At 44.6% G+C, this 25,021-nt stretch overlaps 1 protein-coding gene across 1 annotated transcript in view; it reads left to right on the forward strand.

Moving 5' to 3' along the window:
• LOC115128469 (brevican core protein-like) overlaps positions 1-24,139 on the forward strand; it is a 36,176-nt gene extending 12,037 nt beyond the window's left edge. Inside the window, exons 2-14 of the mRNA XM_029658328.2 lie at positions 5,347-5,426; positions 6,136-6,522; positions 6,666-6,840; positions 7,349-7,476; positions 9,001-9,294; positions 9,482-11,272; positions 11,427-12,428; positions 18,122-18,229; positions 19,155-19,313; positions 20,013-20,095; positions 20,202-20,346; positions 20,623-20,805; positions 21,499-24,139. Coding sequence (XP_029514188.2) covers positions 5,347-5,426; positions 6,136-6,522; positions 6,666-6,840; positions 7,349-7,476; positions 9,001-9,294; positions 9,482-11,272; positions 11,427-12,428; positions 18,122-18,229; positions 19,155-19,313; positions 20,013-20,095; positions 20,202-20,346; positions 20,623-20,805; positions 21,499-21,626 — 4,663 coding nt within the window. The 3' untranslated portion in view covers positions 21,627-24,139. The remainder of the gene's footprint in view (positions 1-5,346; positions 5,427-6,135; positions 6,523-6,665; positions 6,841-7,348; positions 7,477-9,000; positions 9,295-9,481; positions 11,273-11,426; positions 12,429-18,121; positions 18,230-19,154; positions 19,314-20,012; positions 20,096-20,201; positions 20,347-20,622; positions 20,806-21,498) is intronic.
• The last annotated feature ends 882 nt before the right edge of the window (positions 24,140-25,021 follow it).

Raw genomic sequence — 25,021 nt, forward strand, 5'->3', positions numbered from 1 at the left:
GAACTGTGGAGGGACATCAGGGGTATAATTGTAGACCTGCACAAGGCTGGGATGGGCTACAGGACAATAGGCAAGCAGCTTGGTGAGAAGGCAACAACTGTTGGCGCAATTATTAGAAAATGGAAGAAGTTCAAGATGACGGTCAATCACCCTCGGTCTGGGGCTCCATGCAAGATCTCACCTCGTGGGGCAGCAATGATCATGAGGAAGGTGAGGGATCAGCCCAGAACTACACGGCAGGACCTGGTCAATGTCCTGAAGAGAGCTGGGACCACAGTCTCAAAGAAAACCATTAGTAACACACTACGCCGTCATGGATTAAAATCCTGCAGCGCACGCAAGATCCCCCTGCTCAAGCCAGCACATGTCCAGGCCCGTCTGAAGTTTGCCAATGACCATCTGGATGATCCAGAGGAGGAATGGGAGAAGGTCATGTGGTCTGATGAGACAAAAATAGAGCTTTTTGGTCTAAACTCCACTCGCCGTGTTTGGAGGAAGAAGGATGAGTACAACCCCAATAACACCATCGCAACCGTGAAGCATGGAGGTGGAAACATCATTGCTTGGGGATGCTTTCTGCAAAGGGGATAGGATGACTTCACCGTATTGAGGGGAGGATGGATGGGGCCATGTATCGCGAGATCTTGGCCAACAACATCCTTCCCTCAGTAAGAGCATTGAAGATGGGTCGTGGCTGGGTCTTCCAGCATGACAATGACCCAAAACACACAGCCAGGGCAACTAAGGAGTGGCTCCGTAAGAAGCATCTCAAGGTCCTGGAGTGGCCTAGCCAGTCTCCAGACCTGAACCCAATAGAAAATCTTTGGAGGGAGCTGAAAGTCCGTATTGCCCAGCGACATCCCCAAAACCTGAAGGATCTGGAGAAGGTCTGTATGGAGGAGTGGGCCAAAATCCCTGTTGCAGTGTGTGCAAACCTGGTCAAGAACTACAGGAAACGTATGATCTCTGTAATTGCAAACAAAGGTTTCTGTACCAAATATTAAGTTATGCTTTTCTGATGTATCAAATACTTATGTCATACAATAAAATGCAAATGAATTACTTAAAAATCATACAATGTGATTTTCTGGATTTTTGTTTTAGATTCCGTCTCTCACAGTTGAAGTATACCTATGATAAAAAAAATTACAGACCTCTACATGCTTTGTAAGTAGGAAAACCTGCAAAACCGGCAGTGTATCAAATACTTGTTCTCCCCACTGTATGTAGCTACAACCCGCACCAGAGTAGCTACTGTACAAGCCCTTTAACACAAACAGCTCAGAGTAGGCAATGTGGTATCTCCTGCACTTATCTCTTCAGTACCATTACTTGTATCATGATGTAAGGCAGGGTTCCCCAACTGGTGGCCCGCGGGCCAGGTTTTATTTGTACCCCCAAGTTTTCTGAACAAAAAACAACAACACATTATTAAGACAAATTTGGGTGGAATTTTCATTGTTGGACATAAAAGACTGTAAAAACACCTGGAAATCAGCTCCAAGTGATTTTAATTGAAGAAATCTGTTGCCAAGCATTCCAATGCATAACAGAGAGACGCATGATTGTAAACAAATGTAAGCAAGGTTTGAAATGATTGTTTTAGTCAAACATATCTGTGTGGGCTTCTTTTGTGTTCAATTTGTAGTCTATAAATTATTTGTAATTATGTTCTGGCCCCCCGACCATCCACTCCAGAAATAAAATCGGCCCGCGGCTGAATCTAGTTGATGATCCCTGATGTTTGGTGACCTTAGGTATCCAGAGAAGTGTACATGTATAACATACAGTGCATTTGGAAAGTATTCAGACCCCTTGACTTTTTCCACATTTTGTTATGTTACAGCCTTATTCTAAAATGTATTAAATATATGTTTTCCCTCATCAATCTACACACAATACCCCATAATGACGAAATGAAAACAGGTATTTGGAAAATTTAGCAAATGTATTAAAAATAAAAACAGAAATACCTTATTTACATAAGTATTCAGACCCTTTGCTATGAGACTAGAGCTCAGGTGCATCCTGTTTCCATTGATCATCCTTGAGATGTTTCTACTATAATGGTTCAGGCTAAGACCCAGATGCAGACACAGGAGGCGGATAGTATGAGTCTCAGAGTTTATTAAAGTACAAGGGCAGGCAAAAGGTAAGTCAAGCAGGCACAGGACGGCAGGCAATAAGTAGGTCAAGGCAGGTACAGGATGGCAGGCAGGATCAGGCTCAGGACAGGCAGAAAGGCCAGAACTGGAAGTATCATGCTGTTGGGATGTTTTTCATTGGCAGGGACTGGGAGACTAGTCAGGATCAAGGGAAAGATGAACGGAGCAAAGTACAGAGAGATCTTTGATGAAAACCTCCTCCAGAGTGCTCAGAACCTCAGACTGGGGCGAAAGTTCCCCTTCCAACAGGACAACGACTCTAAGCACCGATCCAAGACAATGCAGGAGTGGCTTCGGAACAAGTTATCTGAATGTCCTTGAGTGGCCCAGTCAGAGCCCGGACTTGAACACGATCAAACATCTCTGTAAAGACCTGAAAATAACTGTGCAGCAATGCACCCCATCCAACCTGACAGAGCTGGAGAGGATCTGCAGAGAAGAATGGAAGAAACTCCCCAAATACAGGTGTGCCAAGCTTGTAGCATCATACCCAAAAAGACTCGAGGCTGTAATCACTGCCAAAGGTGCTTCAGCAAAGTACTGAGTAAAGGGTCTGGATACTTATGTAAACATCATTTTTCTGTTTTGCTTTGTCATTATGGTGTGTAAATTGATGAGAGAAAAAAAACAATTTAATCAATTTTAGAATAAGGCTGTAACTTAATAAAATGTGAAAGATGTCAAGGGGTCTGAATACTTTCCGAATTCACTGTATGTACTAGGTCGCCGTTGGTCAAGTGAATGAACGTGGCTCTGTTTTGAGGGTGTCTGGGGTTCATTTAGTAGGCTAGTAGTAAGCTCTGTGAAACTGAGTTGGAGGTGGATTGGTGCTTGACTATTAGAATTTCAGTCACATAGAATATGACAAAAAAAAGCCTGAGTCAAGCCAGCTGGATAGGAGTGAACTCCCCCAACATGAACACGTACACGTATACACACACACACACACACACACACACACACACACACACACACACACACACACACACACACACACACACACACACACACACACACACACACACAGACACACACAGAGAGTATTTGTGTGTATTTTGATGAGAAGACCTTCATTTAATGTGAGCAGGGCTGTGTTTTTGGGGCAGCTCACAGACTCTGCTTGTCTCTAAAACAGTGTCTGCAGTCAAAGTGACTTAATTGTCTACTGTGTTTGTTAATAGTCTACTGTGTCTGGGGGGCAGGATGGAGTTTGGGAAACTCTGAGCTAACCTAAAGTAGCCAGGCATAAAAGAAACAAACGCCTGAAACAAGATCCCCCCACATTCTGGTCTTGACGATAGTAATTTTAAAAAACTGTCGGGCGAGGTTATCTTCTGCGCTGTTCAACCAATCCAGTAAATGTGGAGGAGGAGTGTTACCTTGATACCGTCCATTTGTTGGCAACTCCACTAAGGCTACCAGACAAAACATTCAGGGAGATTCCTCCGTCCTCCTCTCCTCTGTGACCAGGAAACCCGATAAGTGGTTGTTGAGTGGTCGAGGAGTCAGTTCGTTAGTAGGCGAACACAGGTGTCCTCCTCACCTCAGTAGCCTCCCGTCCTCTACGTATTCTCCGCTGAACTTAAAAAAAAACAAACATCTGCCACACCCTCTTTGAATAAGCTGTTCCACCATGCACATATTTAAAAATGTTCCGCTTTTTAAAAATATATAATTTTCTCTATAAAATCTCTAGCACAACTAGCTAAATGTATTTGTACTACTTCGTACATTTATTTTGGGTTACCACACCTTTAAACGTCAAGCGCTAGTGAAGAAGGTCTCATTTCAAAGAAGTGATTTGTTTTCCACATTTCCTCCCATTCTCTCCTTGATTACTTTTGATCTTTTTTAAAAAGAGGGGAGGACGGAGGAGAGGTCGCAAGGAGTTGAGCAAAACCAATTGAGATTCTATTTTCATTATTGATGGAGGAAGATAGGTTTTTACAACCAGCTAAGCTAAACGGCAGCAAACTAGGCAACATATCGGGTTGATAGGTAATACATTTTTTTATATATATTTATTTGCTGTAAATGGTAATTTAGGTCTACAGAATTTTGTGAAAGTGCATCTAGGAAAAACGGGGATGGCATAATGATATTATAATGAGTGAAATCATCATTTTATAGGTGATTAAACTGGTGGTCAAGGCACACAAAATTGAAATGTTTTAATTTATGTGAGGCAAAAGGTAAAATCCTACCCTTTTGGAGAAGGATCTGGAAAGTACGCAAAAGTATGAAGTAAAGTTTGTTGCCCTATCCTTTTTGAAAAGGACCAGAAAAGTACTTTGAAAAACATTAAATGAAGGCAAAAAGTAGGCTTCTTCTGATGTCTTTTGTGTGAGGTAAAAGTACAAGCTTTGTTCAGTTAACTTTCCTGAAACGTACTCACTCAAAAATGCTTCTACCCTTATTTGTGTGATGTAGACGTTTATGGTCCCTCCCTTTTCCATCGTGGCTGACTCTGTGAGTTCGTGTGAGGTCAGTGAGAGCGGCCTGCCATGCCTGCTGAGCTAATAACAGGGCCAGACTGGCGAAGGAGCACTGGCAGGCAGCCCTGGGCTATGCAGACATGTAATTTACTGGTGGAGGTGATGAACCGCTTCCGGTCAGATGTGGATTTACCCCTTTTTGGGGGCGGAGCTGCCTCTGTGTCCTGTATTAGGCTTTCAAAGCCCCTGATCTTTTTTATTTGATTTAATTGTGACCGTTTAGTCTTTACTTTATTCCCATAAATGGTAAATGTTCTGTCCTCCCCCACACATTTTTCTCATCATGTGCGCTTTCCCCTAATCTCTTCATCAACTCCACTTTCAATCTCATCATCCTCTGTTTCACCACATATCCCTCTCTCTGCTCCTTCTCGCTCTCTGCTCTCCATCGATCTGTTTGACCCTGTTTATCTCCTTCAATCTACTTGTTTACCCTCTGGCATTGATCTAACATTTTAATACTCATCATTCATTACATTTTGACCCCTCTGTCCTTATGTACACTCAAATCATAGAGGGTAAATAATGTAGGAGTAAAATAAGCTTTAAAAAAAATATTGTAGCCAATTGGCGGAGTATAGATTGTTTCTTCGATGCAGTACATACCAGGTGCATTTGTCATAGGGTGTATATGGAACATGTCCCATTTTTCCCTCTATCTCACTCTCACTACCTCTCCTCCACAGACCAGTAAGGTTCCTCCCCCTTCTGTGCACAGTTTGCCACCTGACCATGGCTTTCCCCGCCCAAACAGGATACTCAGAAGGTACAAATCTTCTAAATGTCTCTTTTGACAGACTATCATTATATGGGATGGCAATGCATTATATTAAAGCATTTATTTTGAGATCAGTTTATTATTTTAAAGCGAGTTTTCCTCCTTTATGTACTTCCCCAGAGTCAAATGAACTTGTGGGGACCATTTTTATGTCTCTGCGTGCAGTTTGAAAGAAGTTGCTAACTAGCGTTAGCCTGATTGCTAACTAGCAGTATGCTAACTGTTCCTGTAGACTTACAGTCAAAGCATACCTGTAGACTTCCAGTCATTGTGCTAATGCTAGTTAGCATTGGCATGCGAAACTACCTCTAACTTCCTTCATACTGGACGCAGAGACATAAAAATAACCTTAGCAGCTCTGTGGTCCTCATGAAGTAGAATTTAAAGCCTCAGTTGCTGTGTAGTAATTGCTGCATAATTGTTGCTGTTATGCTTGAGTTTGGAGATAGTTAAGATAAACATAAATTGTGTATAATTTATATTTCTATATATTCAACATGTACCTGATTAAAGTATTTGGTTTTCCGCCATTCCGAGATCATGGAATCACGGAACTCATCCGTGGAATATAAAAATTGCTGCAAAATCTTGAAGATTGTCCCCAAAATGCATTATTCACCACCACCACTAGAGGTCAATAGCCGGCCACTTACTCAGTAGCATCGTTTACTGACTGTGCCTCTCCTTCCTGACCTAGACGACAAGCGTCAACTCCAGGTCACCATCTCCAAGACAACCCCCATCTCCACTGCACACCTGGGGGGCTCCATCACAATCACCTGCCTGGTGTCCCTGTCACCTGGGCCCCCCTCATCCTCCTCGCCCCCGATCCCACCCCGGGTCAAGTGGAGCGTGTTGCATGAGGGGGAGCAGGAGGAGACAGAGATCCTGGTGGCGCGGGGTCAAAGGGTGAAGGTCAATGAGGCCTACAGAGAACGAGCCTCCCTGGTCAACTTTGCAGACTCGCCTGAGGACCTCTCCCTCTGGTTGGGGGAGCTGCGCTCAAGCGACACGGGGCACTACCGCTGCGAGGTGCAGCAAGGCCTGGACGATGCCAGTGATTTCACACAGATAAAAGTCAAAGGTAACAGAGGTTGCAGGAGTCGTTGTGAATTTTTTTGAGTTTTTTAAATTTGTCTTGCAGTTTTTACCACATATTGTGTATTTAAGCCTGTCCGTATTTCTCTGTGCCTATGTTTGTGTTTGTGCACACGCGTGTGCATATAGGTGTGGTCTTCCACTACAGACACGCCTCTGGCCGATATGCGTTTTCGTTCAGTGAGGCCCAGAGGTCGTGCGAGGGCATTGGGGCACACATCGCCACTCCTGACCAGCTTCTGGCAGCCTATTACGATGGCTATGAGCAGTGTGACGCCGGCTGGCTCGCTGACCAATCTGTCAGGTAAACCCCAGTATCCACAACATGACCTATAATACAAAGACACATTTCTTAAAGTTGCTAGACTTTGTTTTGACTACCTGAGTTATTAACGAGAAAGTGCTCAGGTGCCAAGATTATAGAATGACGACCCACAGCAGTGAGCTTATTCACAGGTCTAATAGGCTACCGGGGATTTGAATTTGGCCCACTGTGTGGTATGTGATACTATTTCACGCAGAAGCTGTTGCCCTTTTCTGGCAGAATGTGTGTTGACCTGACGGCAGCTGAATCCTCCTCCTGCTCACTCTAGTCCTGGTGTTAAATATGCTAGATTTCCTCATGTGTATTGTCATGGCTTACATGTGTAAAATAGGGACTGCATTTGGTCCATGTTTCCAACACACAAAGAAATCCTGCTAACAGATTAATCAACAACGACTGAGGCCCCTCGCCCGTCAGAGTTAGTCTTTACAATGCTTTCTATTCACAGGAAATACTCATATTTTCAGTTCTTGCACCTATTCTGCAGATATCCAATCCAAGTTCCCCGGGAAGGTTGCTATGGTGACATGGATGGCCGCCCGGGATTGAGGAACTATGGGACGCTGGAATCAGAGGAGCTGTTTGATGTGTATTGTTATGTGGAGCATATTGAGGGTAAAAAACAACAACTTGTGAATAGCTTATCGTAAAAAGTCTGTGTGAATAGCTCCCTGTAAAAAAGGATGTAAATGTGATTCTACAGAGCAATAACGTATGTTTGTAAGTCTGTGACGTTGCGTCAAAAATCATAAAGTACAAACTATTAAGGACACCTGCTCTTTCCATGACATAGACTGACCAGGTGAATCAAGGTGAAAGCTATGATCCCCTTATTGATATCATTTGATAAATCCACTTAAATCAGTGTAGATGAAGGGGAGGAGACAGGTTAAATAAGGATTTTAAGGCCATTGAGGCATGGATTGTGTACGTGTGCCATTCTGAGGGTGAATGGACAAGACTAAAGATTTAAGTGCACCTGAATGGAAAATCGTAGTAGGTGCCAGGCACACCAGTTTGAGTGTGTCAAGAACTGCAATGCTGCTGGGTTTTTCATGCTGAACAGTTTCCCCTGTGCATCAAGATATGGTCCACCACCCAAAGGACATCCAGCTGACTTGACACAACTGTGGGAATCATTGGAGTCAACATGAGCCAGCATCCCTGTGGAACGTGTTCAACTCCTTGTAGAGTCCATGCCCTGACGAATTGAGTCTGTTCTGAGGGCAAAAGGATGGTGCAACTCAATATTAGGAAGGTGCTCTTAATGTTTTGTACACTCAGTGTCGTCTTCTATGTAAATTTGTCAATTCAGATGCTTTGTCGTTATATATTATCATGTGTTCTGAAGGCACTCTATCAAATTACTGTGTTAGGTGTCCTTAAAGGGATAGTTCACCCAAATTACAAAATGACATATTGGTTCCTTACCCTGCAAACAGTCTATGAACAAGGTAAGACAGCAATCCATGCTTTTATTAGTTTCCCTGGTACTGTTTCCACATGCTAACATTTTAGCATTCAGCATTTGTGGCACCATTCAAGTCATGGGACCGATATTAGCATTTTTCACGCATCATGTTCAAATCATCTATAAATTACTTTGTGAGCTTCACAATTTTAGATACTTTCGTATTATTTGGACATGATGTGCAAAAAAATGCTAATATCAGTCCCATTTCTTGAATGGGATTTGTGCCACAAATGCTAAAATGTTAGCATGTGGTAACAGTCCCAGGGAAACTAAACTAAAGCATGGATTGCTGTCATACCTTGAAAATAGACTACTTACAGTGCAAGGAAACCTATATATCATTTATAATATATAACTATCCCTTTAAGTTACAGGCATGGAGGGTTTTTAGCTAGTGGACAGAGTACTCACTTTAGATGAGTCAGATCATTAGTATTTAAACAGCATACACTTTAGACATTGACAGTACTTTCCCTCCAAGGACAGTTACAATACCTTTTTTTACGTGTAACATATTCAAAGTCAATTTCCCAACCAAGGTCTCATTCTCCCATGTGTTCAGCCTTTTGTGTTTTTCCAGATACTGCAGGGAAATGAAGGATCTAGGACATGCGTCTGGAATCTAATTCCCATTAGGAGTCTAACACGTGACCCTTTTTGTGTAGGGGAGGTGTTCTATGGCTCTGCCCCTCAGCAGCTGTCATTGGACGAGGCTCGGGCTTACTGCGAGAAGGAAGGGGCAGAGCTGGCTACCACAGGGCAGCTGTACGTGGCGTGGAGCAAGGGTTTGGACAGCTGCAACCCTGGCTGGTTGTCTGATGGCAGTGTGCGGTACCCCATCATCATCCCTAGGGAGCGCTGTGGAGGGCCTCAGGCAGGGGTCAAGACCCTCTATCGCTACAGCAACCAGACAGGCTTCCCTGAATCATCCAGCCGCCATGATGTTTACTGTTTCAGAGGTCTGGGTATTGTACTGGACTAATTCATTCTAAAACAGATCATATAGGTTTTAGTATTGCCAGAGATTGTTTCGGATTGCATGCTTCCGGCGATTCTGTTGTGACGTTATGCAGAGAAGGTGTTTGTCATATTAACGGAGATAAAACTATCTCCCTGACTCTCCTGTCTAACCCCTGTTCTTCTCAGGTGTTGGGAATCCTCACACTGATGCCCCCATGGACTACATGGCCACTGAGCCAGAGGACATCGGACAAGATATTGTCATTCTTATGGAGCCTGCTGAGGAGCTCTATCTGAGCCAGGATAGCAAGCAAGTGGAGCGAGAGGCCCAGAGTGTCCTGGGATCCCTCCCCGTCTTCCAGTCGGCTCCTGCTCAGGAGGATCTGCAGGGGACTCCCCCTACTGCCCTGTCAAGCACAGAGGTCCCCCTCACCCATACAGCCTCTTCCCAGGACCTTCTCCAGCCCTTTGATGAGACTTCACTTCCTGTAGAGGAAAACTACCACTCCCAGCATGCTACTTCACTACCCAACACCTCCAGTGAGCCAGACTCCCTCCACGAAGGAGACTATCACTCCCAGCATTCTACTTCACTACCCAGCACCTCCAGTGAGCCAGAATCTCTTCACGAAAGAGACTATCACTCCCAGAATTATATTTCCATACCCAGCACCTCCAGTGTGCCAGACTCCCTCCATGAAGGAGACTATCACTCCCAGAATTATATTTCCATACCCAGCACCTCCAGTGAGCCAGACTCCCTCCACGAAAGAGACTATCACTCCCAGAATTCTAGTTCACTACCCAGCACCTCCAGTAAGCGAAGGAGACTACACTCCCAGAATTCCTCCTACCCAGAACCTCCAGTGAGAGTCTCCCTCCATGAAGGAGACAATCACTCCCAGAATTCTACTTCACTACCTAACACCTCCAGTGAGCCAGACTCCCTCCAAGAAGGAGACTATCACTCCCAGAATTCTACTTCACTACCCAGCACCTCCAGTGAGCCAGACTCCCTCCACGAAGGAGACTATCACTCCCAGAATTCTACTTCACTACCCAGCACCTCCAGTAAGCCAGACTCCCTCCACGAAGGAGACTATCACTCCCAGAATTCTACTTCACTACCCAGCACCTCCAGTGAGCCAGTCTCCTTCCACGAAGGAGACAATCACTCCCAGAATACTACTTCACTACCTAACACCTCCAGTGAGCCAGACTCCCTCCACGAAGGAGACTATCACTCCCAGAATTCTACTTCACTACCCAGCACCTCCAGTGAGCCAGACTCCCTCCACGAAGGAGACTATCATTCCCAGAATTCTACTTCACTACCCAGCACCTCCAGTGAGCCAGACTCCCTCCACGAAGGAGACTATCACTCACACAAGTCTACTTCACTACCCAACACCTCCAGTGAGCCAGACTCCCTCCACGAAGGAGACGATCACTCACAAAATTCTACTTCACTACCCAGAACCTCTAGTGTTCTAGACTCTCTCCACGAAGGCAATTCCAGTCTCTACCAGCTAGCGCTGAAAACAACCCCAGAATTCCCTGAGCCATCCTACGAGCCACACAGACATTATCAGCCGATGCCAGAGATGAACCCGGAAGAAACAGACTACCAACAGTCAGGATCTTCCAAGCACTTCCAGCCAATGCCAGAGACCAATCTCGAGTTGGATCAAGTGGAAGCCAACTACAGCACAACAGGAGGTAACCAGAGTCATCGGGAGAATACAAAAGAGACTACCACAATGGCCTTTGAACCCATAGAGAATGTTACCGAGGCACGTGACCATGCCGCAGAGAGAAGACACAAAGAGGTGATCGTGGGAGAGCCTGAAGAGACATCCATCTCTACCAAGTCCCCGGGAGAGCTTGATCCCCGCCCAGCATGGTCTACCCTCTCCCCCCACGCAAAGGCAACCTCAGTGTGGTCGCCCCTGGATGGATCTGGAGATGTGTCCCAAGGTATGGCCAATGTGGCAGCCAATTCCTAATATACTTAGGCCTATAGCTTTATGATACATGAAGTTACTCCTAACTCTATTTAATTTGTCATTGTAGAGCCATGTAGAACTTGATTATCATGCAACAAAAAATGTTTATTGTACTTTCTTTACAGAGATAGAACTAGTTGTCCACCAGGGAATCAACACAGACAGATTCCCCTCCACCTCCTCCTCCTCCTCCTCCTCCTCCTTCACCACTCACATGTCTGCCTCCCCTGGAGCCACCAGCATTCCCAGTGAGGAGCAGACAGGAGTTACGCATTCAAGCAGCATCTTATCTGGACTGGATCATTCAGAGGAGCTAGGACTGGATGTGTACTCCACAGTAGGCCATCCAAAAGTAACCTCGCAGGGAACTTCCTCCGCTAGGCTGGAGGGCAGCACCAGTCTAGATTTTGAGGGTATCGTCATTCCAGAGAGATTGGTACCTTCTAGAGAAGTAGAGCTGGCACCAGGGGAGTCTGATGAGGAGCACCTGGGGTCTGGAGAGGGCATAGCCACTACCGAGTCTCCAGACCTCTCCACCACCTCCCAGCTGCCCGTCGAGTTTACCACTCTGGGCTATCAAACAACGACCATGTCCAGAATAGAGATGGATCCCACAACCACGGACCCTGAAGAAGACGGAAGTGGACATGAGCCAAGCACTGATGAACCATCCCTGGGAGAAAAAGTGACCTTCTTCCCCCTTGAGTCGCAAACATCCAGCTGGGATCTGCACCGCACCACCTCTGCACCCCAAGAGTCTCAGGAAGAGCCTGAATACAGCGGGGAACCCCTTTCCACCTCTTCCCAGACAGATCTTCCAGACTCCTCAGAAGAACCTGATCTGTTTGGGTCAGACTCCTTGTCCATCTCAAGTACGGATCCCACCGCAGCCACCATGTCCACATCCACCATGTACACCTCCACAGAGTGGGCCACACCGACCTGGAGCCCCACCACCTCCACGACACAAGGTCCCCCAGAAACATCTAAGCCGGAGAGGGTGACGGCTCTTATGCCCCCCGTGGATCAGGGCCGGTTGGATCTGGAATTCGGCCTCACCCAGCCACCCACCCTGCTCATGTTGCCCAATGAGAGGGCTGCCGTGGGCAGTGCCAGGAAGATTTCAGGTAACCCTAGAGCCACCCTAACCAGCCTAACCGCCCTCCTCTTGCTGCTCGGCACCATGATGCACTAAACCCTGGCCACTCCCACCCCAAGCTGCCTTGCTCTACTTTCTGCAAACCACCAGCCTCCCAACGGCTCCTCTTCGTCTGTCTCACTGTTTGTCTCAGCAGCCACTCACCCTCCTTCCCTTCCCTCCCAAATAAAGAGCACCCTGCTTCTCGTCATTGACAGATATATGGGACAACTCCCTTTTACCATTTGTCCAACAAACCAGTCTTGCTGTGCATCATGTTTTTTTTTTCACTCAAAGATTGACTTCTATGAAGTACTGTATTGCCCGGACACACCATTTCTGTGAAAGAGAATTGCAATGCTTGTTTGTCTCCTCCTATTCTTCCTGCAAGACTGATGTCCAACTTGCAACTTCACCGTCTTGAATGTTTCAGCATTCAGACAGTCAATCTCCTCTTACCAGGGGCCCGTATTAATTTGAGCACAATTCCAAACGGAGAAAATAAAAACCCAGCGTTATTCAACCAGACAAACATTTGTCCTTGCATTGTAGCGCCACTAACTCTGAATGTAACAGCACTGACTCCCAAATGCAACACCGCTGATATTTTATTGGTAAAGATTACAGATAATATTGATTTCATAGAGGGAGAGCATCCCGGTTACAAAACATCAGCACCTTTTTAAACTAACTCAGCAGCTATTGAGTTAGTCTATAGTAGATTGTATAGCACAGAATGTAACTTTTATAACCACAATAATGGAATGTTTCTTGTCGATATCTAAATGACATCTATCGGAATATTTGTAATGTTAATTGAGGTACAAATGTCTGTAATGCCACCAATCTCCCAGTGTAACAGGACGTATCATTTGAAGAATGACAATGACCTCCTAGATGGCAGTCTGATCATAGTTTTTTCCCCAAAAAATGTTACTAAACATTTGTAATGAGTAAGAGTTGCTTAATGGAAAAGGGGAAACTATTGAGGCTGGTTTATCGTTTGACGCTAAAGTGACATCAGTGTGACATGATTAGTTCCGTGTCATCTCATCTAAAATGGATCTTTGCAGATTGTGATTGTGTAGATGGAGAGTCAGAAGCAGCATCTCATAAGCACAGCTAACAGCATTGGTTGTTCTTTAAACATGTGTGCTTTCTCCTCTAAGGAATTAACTCATACAGGACGGGACCATTCATAAAACCACTAAACCAACAGACCATAAACCAGCCTGTTGGATAACTTGAACTGAATTGTATAAAATGCTACATTTGCTGTCTCATTTTAGGTCATGTGCTTTTTACACAGAGGCGTAACCATTAAAGTGAACATCTAAATTAGAGGACATGACCTTTAAGTTTTGGTTTAATCGCTGGTGCTTTACTTTCCTGACAGATTAGGTAGAAGTTGCCCTAACCACTGACACAGCATCTTATATTTTTTCATCCGCCCAATGGTTAAAATCGGGGGTTGGGTAATCTGTTCCTACAATTGTAGTTAAGGACCATTTCTACCTCGAGCTTTCTGGACACAGGTGAAGCCAGATACAGAGCCTTCGGAAAGAATTCAGACCGGTTGACATTTTCCACATTTGGGTAGGTTAATGCCTTCTTCTAAAATGTGTTAAATTGTTTTTTTTCTCCCCCTAATCAATCTACACCCAATACCCCATAATGACAAAGCAAAAACACGATTTTAGAGATGTTGCAAATTTATAAATAATTCAAAACTGAAATATTACATGTATTATTATTCAGACCCTTGACTCAGTACTTTGTTGAAGCACCTTTGGCAGTGATTACAGTCTCAGGACTTCTTGGGTATGATGCTACAAGCTTGGCTCACCTGTATTTGGGGAGTTTCTCCCATTCTTCTCTGCAGATCCTCTCAAGCTCTGTCAGCTTGGATGGGAAGCGTTGCTGTACAGTTAGTTATTTTCAGGTCTCTCCAGAGATGTTCGATTGGGTTCAAAACCGGGCTCTGGGCCTCCTGGGTGGCGCAGTGCTAGCTGTGCCACCAGAGACTCTGGGTTCGAGCCCAGGCTCTGTCGCAGCCGTCCACGACCGTGAGGTCCATGTGGCGACGCATGTGGCCTAGCATCGTCCGGGTTAGGGAGGGTTTGGCCGGTAGGGATATCCTTGTCTCATCGCGCACTAGCGACTCCTGTGGCGGGCCGGGCGCAGTGCATGCTGACCAGGTCGCTAGGTGTACAGTGTTTCCTCCGACACATTGGTGCGGCTGGCTTCCAGGTTGAATGCGCGCCCAAGTTAAGAAGCAGTGCGGCTTGGTTGGGTTGTGTTTCAGAGGACGCATGGCTCTCGACCTTCGTATCTCCCGAGCCCGTATGGGAGTTGTAGCGATGAGACAAGACAGTAACTACTAACAATTGGATACCACGAAAAAGGGGGTAAAATAAAATAAATAAAAAACGGTCTCTGGCTGGACCTCTCAAGGACATTCAGAGACTTGTCCCGAAGACACTCCTGCGTTGTCTTGGCTGTGTGCTTAGGGTCGTTGTCATGTTGGAAGGTGAATCTTTGCTCCAGTCTGAAGTTCTGAGCGCTCTGGAGCAGGTTTTCATCAAGAATCTATCTATACTTTGCCCCGTACATCTTTGCCTCGATCCTGACTAGTCTCCCAGTCCCTGCTGCTGAAAAACATCCCCACAGCATGACGTTGCCACCACCATGCTTCACCATAGGGATGGTGCCAGGTTTACTCCAGAAGTGATGCTTGAAATTCAGGCCAAATAGTTCAATCTTGGTTTCATTAGACCAGAGAATCTTGTTTATCATGGTCTGAGAGTCTTTAGGTGCCTTTTGGCAAACTCCAAGCGGGCTGTCAATTGCCTTTCACTGAGGAGTGGCTTTCATCTGGCCACTATACCATGAAGGTCAGATTAGTGGTGTGCTGCAGAGATGGTTGTCCTTCTGGAAGATTTTCCTATCTCCACAGAGGAACTCTGGACCTCTGTCAGAGTGACCATCGGGTTCTTGCTCACCTCCCTGACCAAGGCCTTTCTCCCCCAATTGCTCATTTTGGCCGGGCATCCAGCTCTAGGAAGAGTCTTGGTGGTTCCAAACTTCTTCCATGTGCTTGGGGACCTTCAATGCTGCAGACATTTTTTTGTTACCCTTCCCCAGATCTGTGTTTCAACACAATCCTGTCTCGAAGCTCCACAGACATTTCCTCTGACCTCCTGGCTTGTTTTTTTTTGCTCTGACATGTACTGTCAACTGTGGGACCTTACATAGACAGGCATGTGCCTTTCCAAATCATGTCCAATCAAATTAATTTACCACAGGTGGACTCCAATCAAGTTGTAGAAACATCTCAAGGATGATGAATGGAAACAGGATGCAATATCGAGTCTCATAGCAAAGGGTCTGAAAACGGTTTTCACTTTGTCATTATGGGGTATTGTGTGTAGATTGCTGAGGATATATTTTTAAATCCATTTTAGAATAAGGCTGTAACGTAACAAAATGTGGAAAAAGCCAAGGGGCCTGAAGGCACTGTACAGGCCTTGTGAGTGTTGTATCAACTCAATATGTGAACTTTGGTGCCACCTACTGGCTGGTTGCATGTTAAGCTAAATAAAATCAAATTTCCTTGGTCACATACACATATTTAACAGATGTTATTACGGGTGTAGCGTATCTAAAAGTGTGGTAGTATCTAAAAACAATTCACAACAATACACAGAAATGTAAGTTAAAGAATGGAATTAAGAAATATATAAATATTAGATCTAACAATGTCAAAGTGGCGCTGACTAAAATACAGTATAACAGAAGACAGTATATACATATGAGATGAGTAAAGCAGTATGTAAACATGATTTTTTAAAGTGAATAGTGTTCCATCATTACAATGGTCAGTGATTCCAAGTCTATGTATATAGGGCAGCAGCCTCTAAGGTGCAGGGTTGAGTAACCAGGTGGAAGCCGGCTAGTGATGGCTATTTAACAGTCTGATATAAGTTGTTTTTCAGTCTCTCGGTCCCAGCTTTGATGGACCTGTACTGACCTCGCCTTCTGGATGATAACGGAGTGAACAGGCCGTGGCTCGGGTGGTGGATGTCCTTGATGATCTTTTTGGCCTTCCTGTGGCATGCTGTAAGTGTCCTGGAGGGCAGGTAGTTTGCTCCCAGTGATGCGTTGTGCAGACTGCACCACCCTCTGGAGAGCCCTGCCGTTGCGGGCGGTGCAGTTGCCGTACCAGGCGGTGATACAGCCCGACAGAGTGCTGTAAATTGTGCATCTGTAAAAGTTTGGGAGGGTTTTAGGGGCCAAGAACCTCCTGAGGTTGAAGAGGTGCTGTTGCGCCTTCTTCACCACACTGTGTGGGTGGACCATTTCAGATCGTCATTGATTTGTACGCCGAGGAACTTGCAGCTCTCCACCTTTTCCTTCTGTTGTTTCCTGCAGTACACGATCAACTCCTTTGTTTTGTTGACGTTGAGTGAGAGGTTATTTTCCTGGCACCACTCTCCCAAGACCCTCACCTCCTCCCTGTAGGCTGCCTCGTCAGGTCTACTACTGTTGTATCGTCTGCAAACTTGATGATTGAGTTGGAGGCGTGCGTGGCCACGCAGTCATGGGTTAACGGAGTACAGGAGGGCTGAGCATGCACCCTTGTGGGGCCCCTGTGTTGAGGATCAGCGAAGTGGAGGTGTTGTTTCCCCTTTCACCACCTGGGGGCAGTCCGCCAGGAAGTCCAGAACCCAGTTACACAGGGCCGGGTTCAGACCCAGGGCCCCGAATTTAATGATTAGCTTGGAGGGTACTAAAGGAAAGGAGAACAAGGAGGTATTCTTGTCTGATACATGTGTGCGCTCCATCCAGTCTGACACAAGAGGCGAAGTGATACTTTCAATTAGATTATATTTGGTGTTCTTGTAATTTCATACCAAATGGTCTGATGGTCTAAGTCTCACTCTCTCACTTCTGGTTCCAGCCCAGGTTACATTTACATTAGATTGCAGAAATACCACTATAAGCAATGAGGCATCCATAATGTGTCTTAGTTCATTTTTACAATTGTCAGCAAACGTAACACCGTACTTTGGTAATATGTTCCAGACCAAAATATAACTACATCTACACAGAGATACATGCAAAAGTATAACCAATGGAATACATCACGACAGGTTCATTTTAGGCAATCAATTGCAGATAAAGACAGTACTACAAATTCCCTTGCCCTCTATATCACATCATCATCACCATCACTACATTTCTAATGAGTACAACACTGAAATCAGCATAATTGTAGATGTGATAGAAATGACTCATCCTCGCCAGAAGAGGGCGAAATTACCCTGAGGGTTAACAAGTACTTGACCTGGAGAATAGTGTGGGAATCATTCAAGGTTACAGGGGATATCTTCAGCGAACATGACAAGGACTGTGGTCAAACTGAGTTAATGGAACATCATTCAGGCAGGAGATAAAGCACCTTATTCGGGCAGCCTTACAGACCTTGACCAACCTTGCTTTTTCTTCACATAATCTCTAAACTCCTCTGTCTTCAACTCTTTTATCATCATATTCATATTTTAACCACCTTTGTTTTCTTTCTCCTCTTGGCCGCTGCTGCCGTCACTGCCTTCTACACACTGGGCTATAATTGTATGATGTTATCATCCTATTATTTGTACAACTCTTGCTGTGTTTCAGATGCCTGTCTGGAGGACCTCTGTGCCAACGGCGGCACCTGCGTTGAGATGGGCGGGAGCACCAAATGCCTCTGTTTGCCCAGCTATGGAGGTGACCTCTGTCAGACAGGTGAGCTCCTCATTCAGCTGTTACAGTATCTCCGTAATTGTAAGAGTGCTTGTTGTAATCCCCCAGTAATGCATTACCACATTCAGTAAAAAATACTTTGGGGTTTGTATGTACTGAAGTAGAATAAGTCAGCCACGTTCCAGTCATCTTCACAAATAAAAGAAGTCAAAGGAAGTGAGAGGTCCTTCATTGTTTTGTTATGATAAGGTAAGACAGTTGTGCTAGTCTAGTTTTGTAGAACTAGTCTATTGATAACTAACTCAAAATCAATCAAAAGGGAAATCTTACACACTGTGGCCTTGTTCAAAGAGGACAAAACCTTGCTTTTGGAACAATTGTCCCCCTTCAGTTCTGTCTGACGTAGGCTTTTCTCTGAGACCTGCTTGCTATGCCGCTGTGTTCCTGTCCCACAGATTTAGGGATGAGAAAATAGAAATGGAAAGAAGGTGAGATGAGAAGTGTTCTTTAGATGGATGAACCTCATGGATCCATCTGCTCCGTGAATCAGGGAAAATGTACGGCAAGGATTCAATCAAAAGGCCATTTTCCTGACTTTCGCGGCGATCACATTCATGTCGACACCTTGAATGTCGGCTCAAGCGTAAACAATCTCCTTCAAAAGTCAAGTGCGTTGCACTTGTCGACAATGCGTCTTAGATTGAATCCCAGCCAAGGTCTTTAAGGTAGTTTCGTTCGGATCGCCTCATTGTTTCTCAAAACCAACCGTTCTCGTTCTTTCTTGCTCAATGGTCAGAAAATCTCAACAAATCTTACCTTTCCCTCTCAATCATTCAAATGAATTAATAAAATCCCTCCCTCCCTCCCCTCCCTCCCCCCTCCCTCCCTACCTCCCTCCCCCCTCCCTCCCTACCTCCCTCCCCTCCCTCCCCCCCTCCCCCTCCCTCCCTCCTGTTCTGTCTCTTAGATCTGGAGCAGTGTGAGGTGGGCTGGCAGAAGTTCCACGGGAACTGCTACAAGCACTTCAACCAGCGGCTGAGCTGGGAGGTGGCAGAGCAGCACTGTCGCATGGTGGGGGGCCACCTGGCATCAATCATGACACCCGAAGAGAAGGACTTCATTAACAGTACGCTGGGAGTAGTGACAGCAAGCCACCAAACTTCATACACCACCTTTCCCCTTCCATTGATAGGCTACTTCATTTGTTTGCATAGTGTACCAGTTTACTGCACATTAATACATCGGAAAGACAATAGCTAGCTATCAAGTTTTTATGTGTGCTATTTATTAGCATAGGAAGGACAAATGTCATGCCATTGACCCTGCTGGGCAGAAGTGCTACATGCTAATGGTAATCTTGGTGAGGTAGTTCACCAAAATGACAAAATAAGTTAGATGCACACTTACTTTTAACCACAGTGACAAACTGTACTCAGCCACTGTCACCAACTTCTGATATTAACAAAAAAAACTATGGAAGTGCTGTGGGCAGCTTCAGCGTGTTCTAAACTACAGGCCATATTACCTCCAATTTTATTTTATTTTTTATTTTACCTTTATTTAACTAGGCAAGTCAGTTAAGAACAAATTCTTATTGTCAATGACGGCCTAGGAACAGTGGGTTAACTGCAACCTTCCGGTTACTAGTCCAACGCTCTAACCACTAGGCTACACTGCCGCCCCAGTCATTTGGCAATGCAAACCCTGGCAGAGTTGTTGATATTAGCAGTGGAAGCACAAAGACAAAGACCTACTGTATAACTTGTTAGAGAAGCGATAGGACTACTGCTTGAAAAGCAAATAAAATGTGTTATTCTATCCTCAGATAACTTTAAGGAGTATCAGTGGACTGGACTAAACGACAAGACCATCGAGGGGGATTTCCACTGGTCTGATGGCAACCCACTGGTGAGTCCAGACAGATTAGTTTGACGGAGAAAAAGTATTGGGTCAAAACCTGTCCACAGGATGACATGCAGCTACAAAGACTAAAGGAAAAGACTTGTCTTCACAGCTCTATGAGAACTGGTACAGGGGCCAGCCTGACAGTTACTTCCTGTCTGGAGAGGACTGTGTGGTGATGGTATGGCATGATTCTGGGCACTGGAGTGACGTGCCCTGCAACTACCACCTGGCCTACACCTGCAAGAAAGGCACCTGTGAGTAATGGACATGATGTTACTACAAACAAGCACCAATCGACCAGTTCCTTTACCTACTGTACCTGTAACTACCTCTATGCAATAGATTACATTAACGTAACTTAGAGGTCTATAGAAGTAGTCGTAGATGTTTAATGCACACATTCAATACAGTCCCAAACTATTGTCCTGCCCGAAACTGTATTGAATGTGTACAACAGACAAATAGTCTTTGTTTTTTGTTTTCGATTTAAAATACATTATCAACTACAGTCTTCGTAACTCCTCCCACAGCTTCATGTGGCCCTCCTCCCAAAGTCCGAAACGCACTCGCGTTTGGCAAAATTCGCCAGAGGTACGAGACGGGCGCCGTTGTGCGCTACTACTGTGCCCAGGGCTTCCAGCAGAGACGAAACCCTCTGGTCGTGTGCCTGCCGGGTGGCAAGTGGGAGGAGCCCCAGATCCTCTGCATCCCTGGTATGAACAGTACTATGACCCACCCACTTATCTCTAATTCGCGACCATGTTCCATTGCAGTTCTGATATGGCTAAATATGACTCAAGAACAGTTATTGAGATGCAGTTCATCTCTCGTACAGGCTGTCAGCAAGAATGAAGTACTGAAAGAATCATGATTTAGTACACGAATGTCACTGATTCTTTCGATGAATTAAGGAGATGCTTAAGAGTGGAGACGGGGATTTTAACCGGAACGTTAGTTGTTGTTCTGTAGTGGGGAGTTGCCAAATCTGCTTTAGCTCTGGAAAATAAGATCTGTCATTGGGATTCAATCAAAAGTCGCATTGTCGACAAGCACACTGCACTTGAAAGGTAGTTTACGCTTGAGCCAACATTCGCAGCGTTTACTGTGAGTGCAGTCTACACGACAGTCAGGGAATTGCCTGTAGAAAGCGCAATGTTGACAGTGTTGTGCCCTTGTCGAAATGTGCCTTTCACTGAGTCCCGTCCTAAGTCAAGGCAATGCCATAGCAGCAGGCAAAGCCAACCCAGAAAACTAGTGTCTAAATCAGACGGTGTTCTCACTCCGGAGATGATGTGGGAAGAACAAGATAGATGTATGAAAGTGGTGAACAAATGACACTACATTTTTATCCAACAGATTTGTCAGAAGTCTTTATTTTCAACTTTGTGCTGGGGGTTTCCTTTCAGGGGCAGGAAGCACAGCACAGACAGTAGGAGTAACATCACTAACCACAGGAAGCCAGGAGCTGGCTGAAGAGGAATCACAAACAACAAAGGAAACGCTTCAATACTGGGACATCAAGTGGAACTTTTAAATGTCATCCCATGTCCCGGTACACTTCACCTTTCCTCATTGACCAGAGATCTGAAATGGCCGAACAGGTAAAGGCAATAGGGTGATCTTGAAGGATAGGAGACAGGGAAAGAGTACTGGGACACCGGGTCAGTCAAGCATAACCTCTTACATTCCTACTGTCCTCCCCAAAAAAGCACATCGATCTGTATCTGTTGTTGGGATAGCCTGGGCTTGAAGGTCTCTTGTCTCCCTACATAGGATGCAATGAATTGCAATAGTGTCCTAGAACGCTATAATACAGAACCCAGAACATGTTCTGTGAAAAGCCTATCACTGAGGCATATCTATAATCAGTAACTCCTTGTCCGTTCATCCAGATTGTATAATGTGTGGATCTGTAAAGAAACGTTTCTCCAAACCTTTTCTCCAAACCGGCACATAACCCCAGGCGTGGTAGACAGGCAGTGGTAGGATATGCAGTAGCTCGTCTTGAGCACTGTCTATCACAGGTGAAGTCTGGTGCCGGTTTGGTTCAGACGGTTTCTTTAAAGATATCCACACATTGGACAATCCAGAAGGATGGACAAGGAGGTATGGATAGTAGATGTGAATTCAGTAAAAGGATTACTGGAAACCTATGGACTTTTCGCCAGATATGTTCCGGACTCCGTAGCTATCTAGGATGCCATTGCATTCAATGTGCGGGGTCATCTGTAAGCCCAGGTCTCTTGTTGGTTTTAAACAGGCCTCAGCAGGCTAATGGTGTTCAGCGCTCTCATCTCCGCAATTTATCATGTCAGTTCTCAATCATTGTTTATTGACTATTATTGGCAAATCAACTTTATAAATCCACCCATAATATTTTCAACAACAGCTGGTCTGTTTGCAATTCCATTCATTCATTCATCCATCAGCTGAGGACTACCTGGGGTCTGTTCAGGAGGGTGCAAACGTTACAGGACGTTCAGATAGAAATGTATTGTGTAGAATAGACATGATTGCCCAGCCTGGCCTCAGAGCCGCACAAAATATAATTGTGTAGTTCTGAGCACCTCCAAGAGGTATGATCCCTACAGTCTAGCAATCCAAAGGTTGCATGTTCGAGTCGCCTCGGGGATATCTGTAGCATTTTAGCTAATCTTTCCCCTAACCCTTATTCTAACGTTAACCCAATTCACCTGCTATGTAAATTCACCTAACCTTTGTCATTTTAGTCCTCCTAACCTTTGTAGTTAGTTCCCGTAACCGCCAACTTAAATTGTCCCCGTAATTGTCCTTTGTTGTTACAGTGCAACAAGCAACGTGGTCTCAGACAAAGACTTTGCAATGCTATATGTCCTCCAAGACGTATGATACTGTACGTCCTCCAACTCGCATGATATTGTATGACCACTATTTTATTCAACGTAGCGTAATGTATCATCCTGAATTGAGTGTCACAGAATTCCGTACAGATTCACACCAATTGCCCTGACACCACATTGGATTGCCTGTAGACTCGGGACTCGGGAACGACTGTAGTTCTGTTAGTAATATTTCTGCCTGCAATGATTTGAACTTTTCATCTTATTGAGTACACTGCAGGACAGGTGAGTCCTTGTAGGCATGTCTGGTTGAGTGTCGACTCTGTGGTCCAACGTAACCTGTCCCACACCACTACCCCTATGTCCTTTATGAGTCCCCTTCATAAAACAAAAAGGACGGCATAGGTGTACGCAATATGATGGAAACTCCACCAAACCTACCAGGGGGCTAGGTGTGGCTATTACCACATTGCTGATACCAATACAAATATTTCAGATGCACGAGGTGACTTAACAAAATCTTCGGAATGGAAGGAATGGTTGGTTTGGAATTGGGGCAACAAAAAAAATCCCTGTGCTCTTAGGAACCCATATCAACTCTTGAACTCAGCATTTATGTCCATCTCAACCATCTCACAAGCATACGCCTTCTTAGACTTTTGTCATCAACAGACTTTATATGAAACATGGTGCTAACATCCTTGCATATGATACCTGCATGAAGTACGTTAAGAAATGTTCATCCTTAAGAATCAAAAGGACAAGGTTTGTGCAGCAGGATGTTAGAAAGATAAAACAACTCCAAACAAGCTTGTTTATAAAAGTCAATACCATTATCGAAGTAGAATTTACATTTCTCACAGTGGTCATAACTCTTTTGGGGTGAAAGAGGCGAGAGTGAGTGAGTAGCATGCAAAAGATTTGACCATGGATACGACGCCACTACTGTACTCATCAATGATATTAATTTTGTCTCAAAGTATGTTTTAATTACTGTCCCCTCTTCCCTCTTATAGATGCCCGACATTTTACTGACACAGTTCTATGAAAAGCTTTGTGTTGTAATAAAGTTTTTTTATAGAATAAAGCAAGGATTTAATGAGTATTAACCACACAGCCATTATCGGAAATTGTATTTGTTTGTTCTTTATTTGCTTTGGTTTTTATAAGCATCTTTTACAGTAATACTGTTCCTTTATAAACCAACTAAAATAAAATTTGAATGTTTCTGTGACTTTTTGTGTGCCTATTTAGTTGGTGTGGAGGATCAACAGTTGAGATGGAGTCAGAGGTCAAGGTGCACATTTTTGATTTAACAGTCCAGGTGATGATGAAGACCGTATCTAGAGATTGTATTTACAACAAACAAACAAAAGTGGGTCAAAATACCCTTAAACTCATGCATCTACATACTGTCAATGGCCCTGGCAGAGCTAAAGTAACAGCATGTTACCTAGACAAGCAGCGCTCCCAGAATAAGGAGCAATCGGCATCCCAAAAAGATCTGCTCTACCCAGTGGCGATTTTAGCATGTCCACTGGATGTCATAAGGTGAATGCACCAATTTGTAAGTCGCTCTGGATAAGAGCGTCTGCTAAATGACTTAAATGTAAATGTAAATGTACAGTGCATTCGAGAAAGTATTCAGACCCCTTGACTTTTTCCAAATTCTGTTACATTACAGCCTTATTCTAAAATGGATCACATTTGTTTTACTCCCCATCAATCGACACACAATACCCCATAATGACAAAATGTGGATGCTTGTGTAAATCAGGTATTTCTGTTTTTTATTTTTTAACACATACGCAAAAAATGTCTAAAACCTGTTTTTGTTTTGTCATTATGGGGTATTGTGTACTCCCTGTTCACCCATGACTGCGTGGCCTCGCACCCAATATTTATATATCATTCATTCCATTCCTTTAGATTTGTGTGTATTGTTGTGATTTTGTTAGATATTAAATGTTAGATATTACAGCACTGTTGGAGCTAGAAACACAGGCATTTTGCTACACCCCGCAATAACATCTCAGTTTGATTTGATTTATTGTGTGTAGATTGATGAGGAACATGTTTTAATTCATCAATTTTAGAATAAGGCAATATT

The sequence above is a fragment of the Oncorhynchus nerka genome, linkage group LG4 (assembly GCF_034236695.1).
Source record: "Oncorhynchus nerka isolate Pitt River linkage group LG4, Oner_Uvic_2.0, whole genome shotgun sequence".
NCBI lineage: Eukaryota > Metazoa > Chordata > Actinopteri > Salmoniformes > Salmonidae > Oncorhynchus > Oncorhynchus nerka.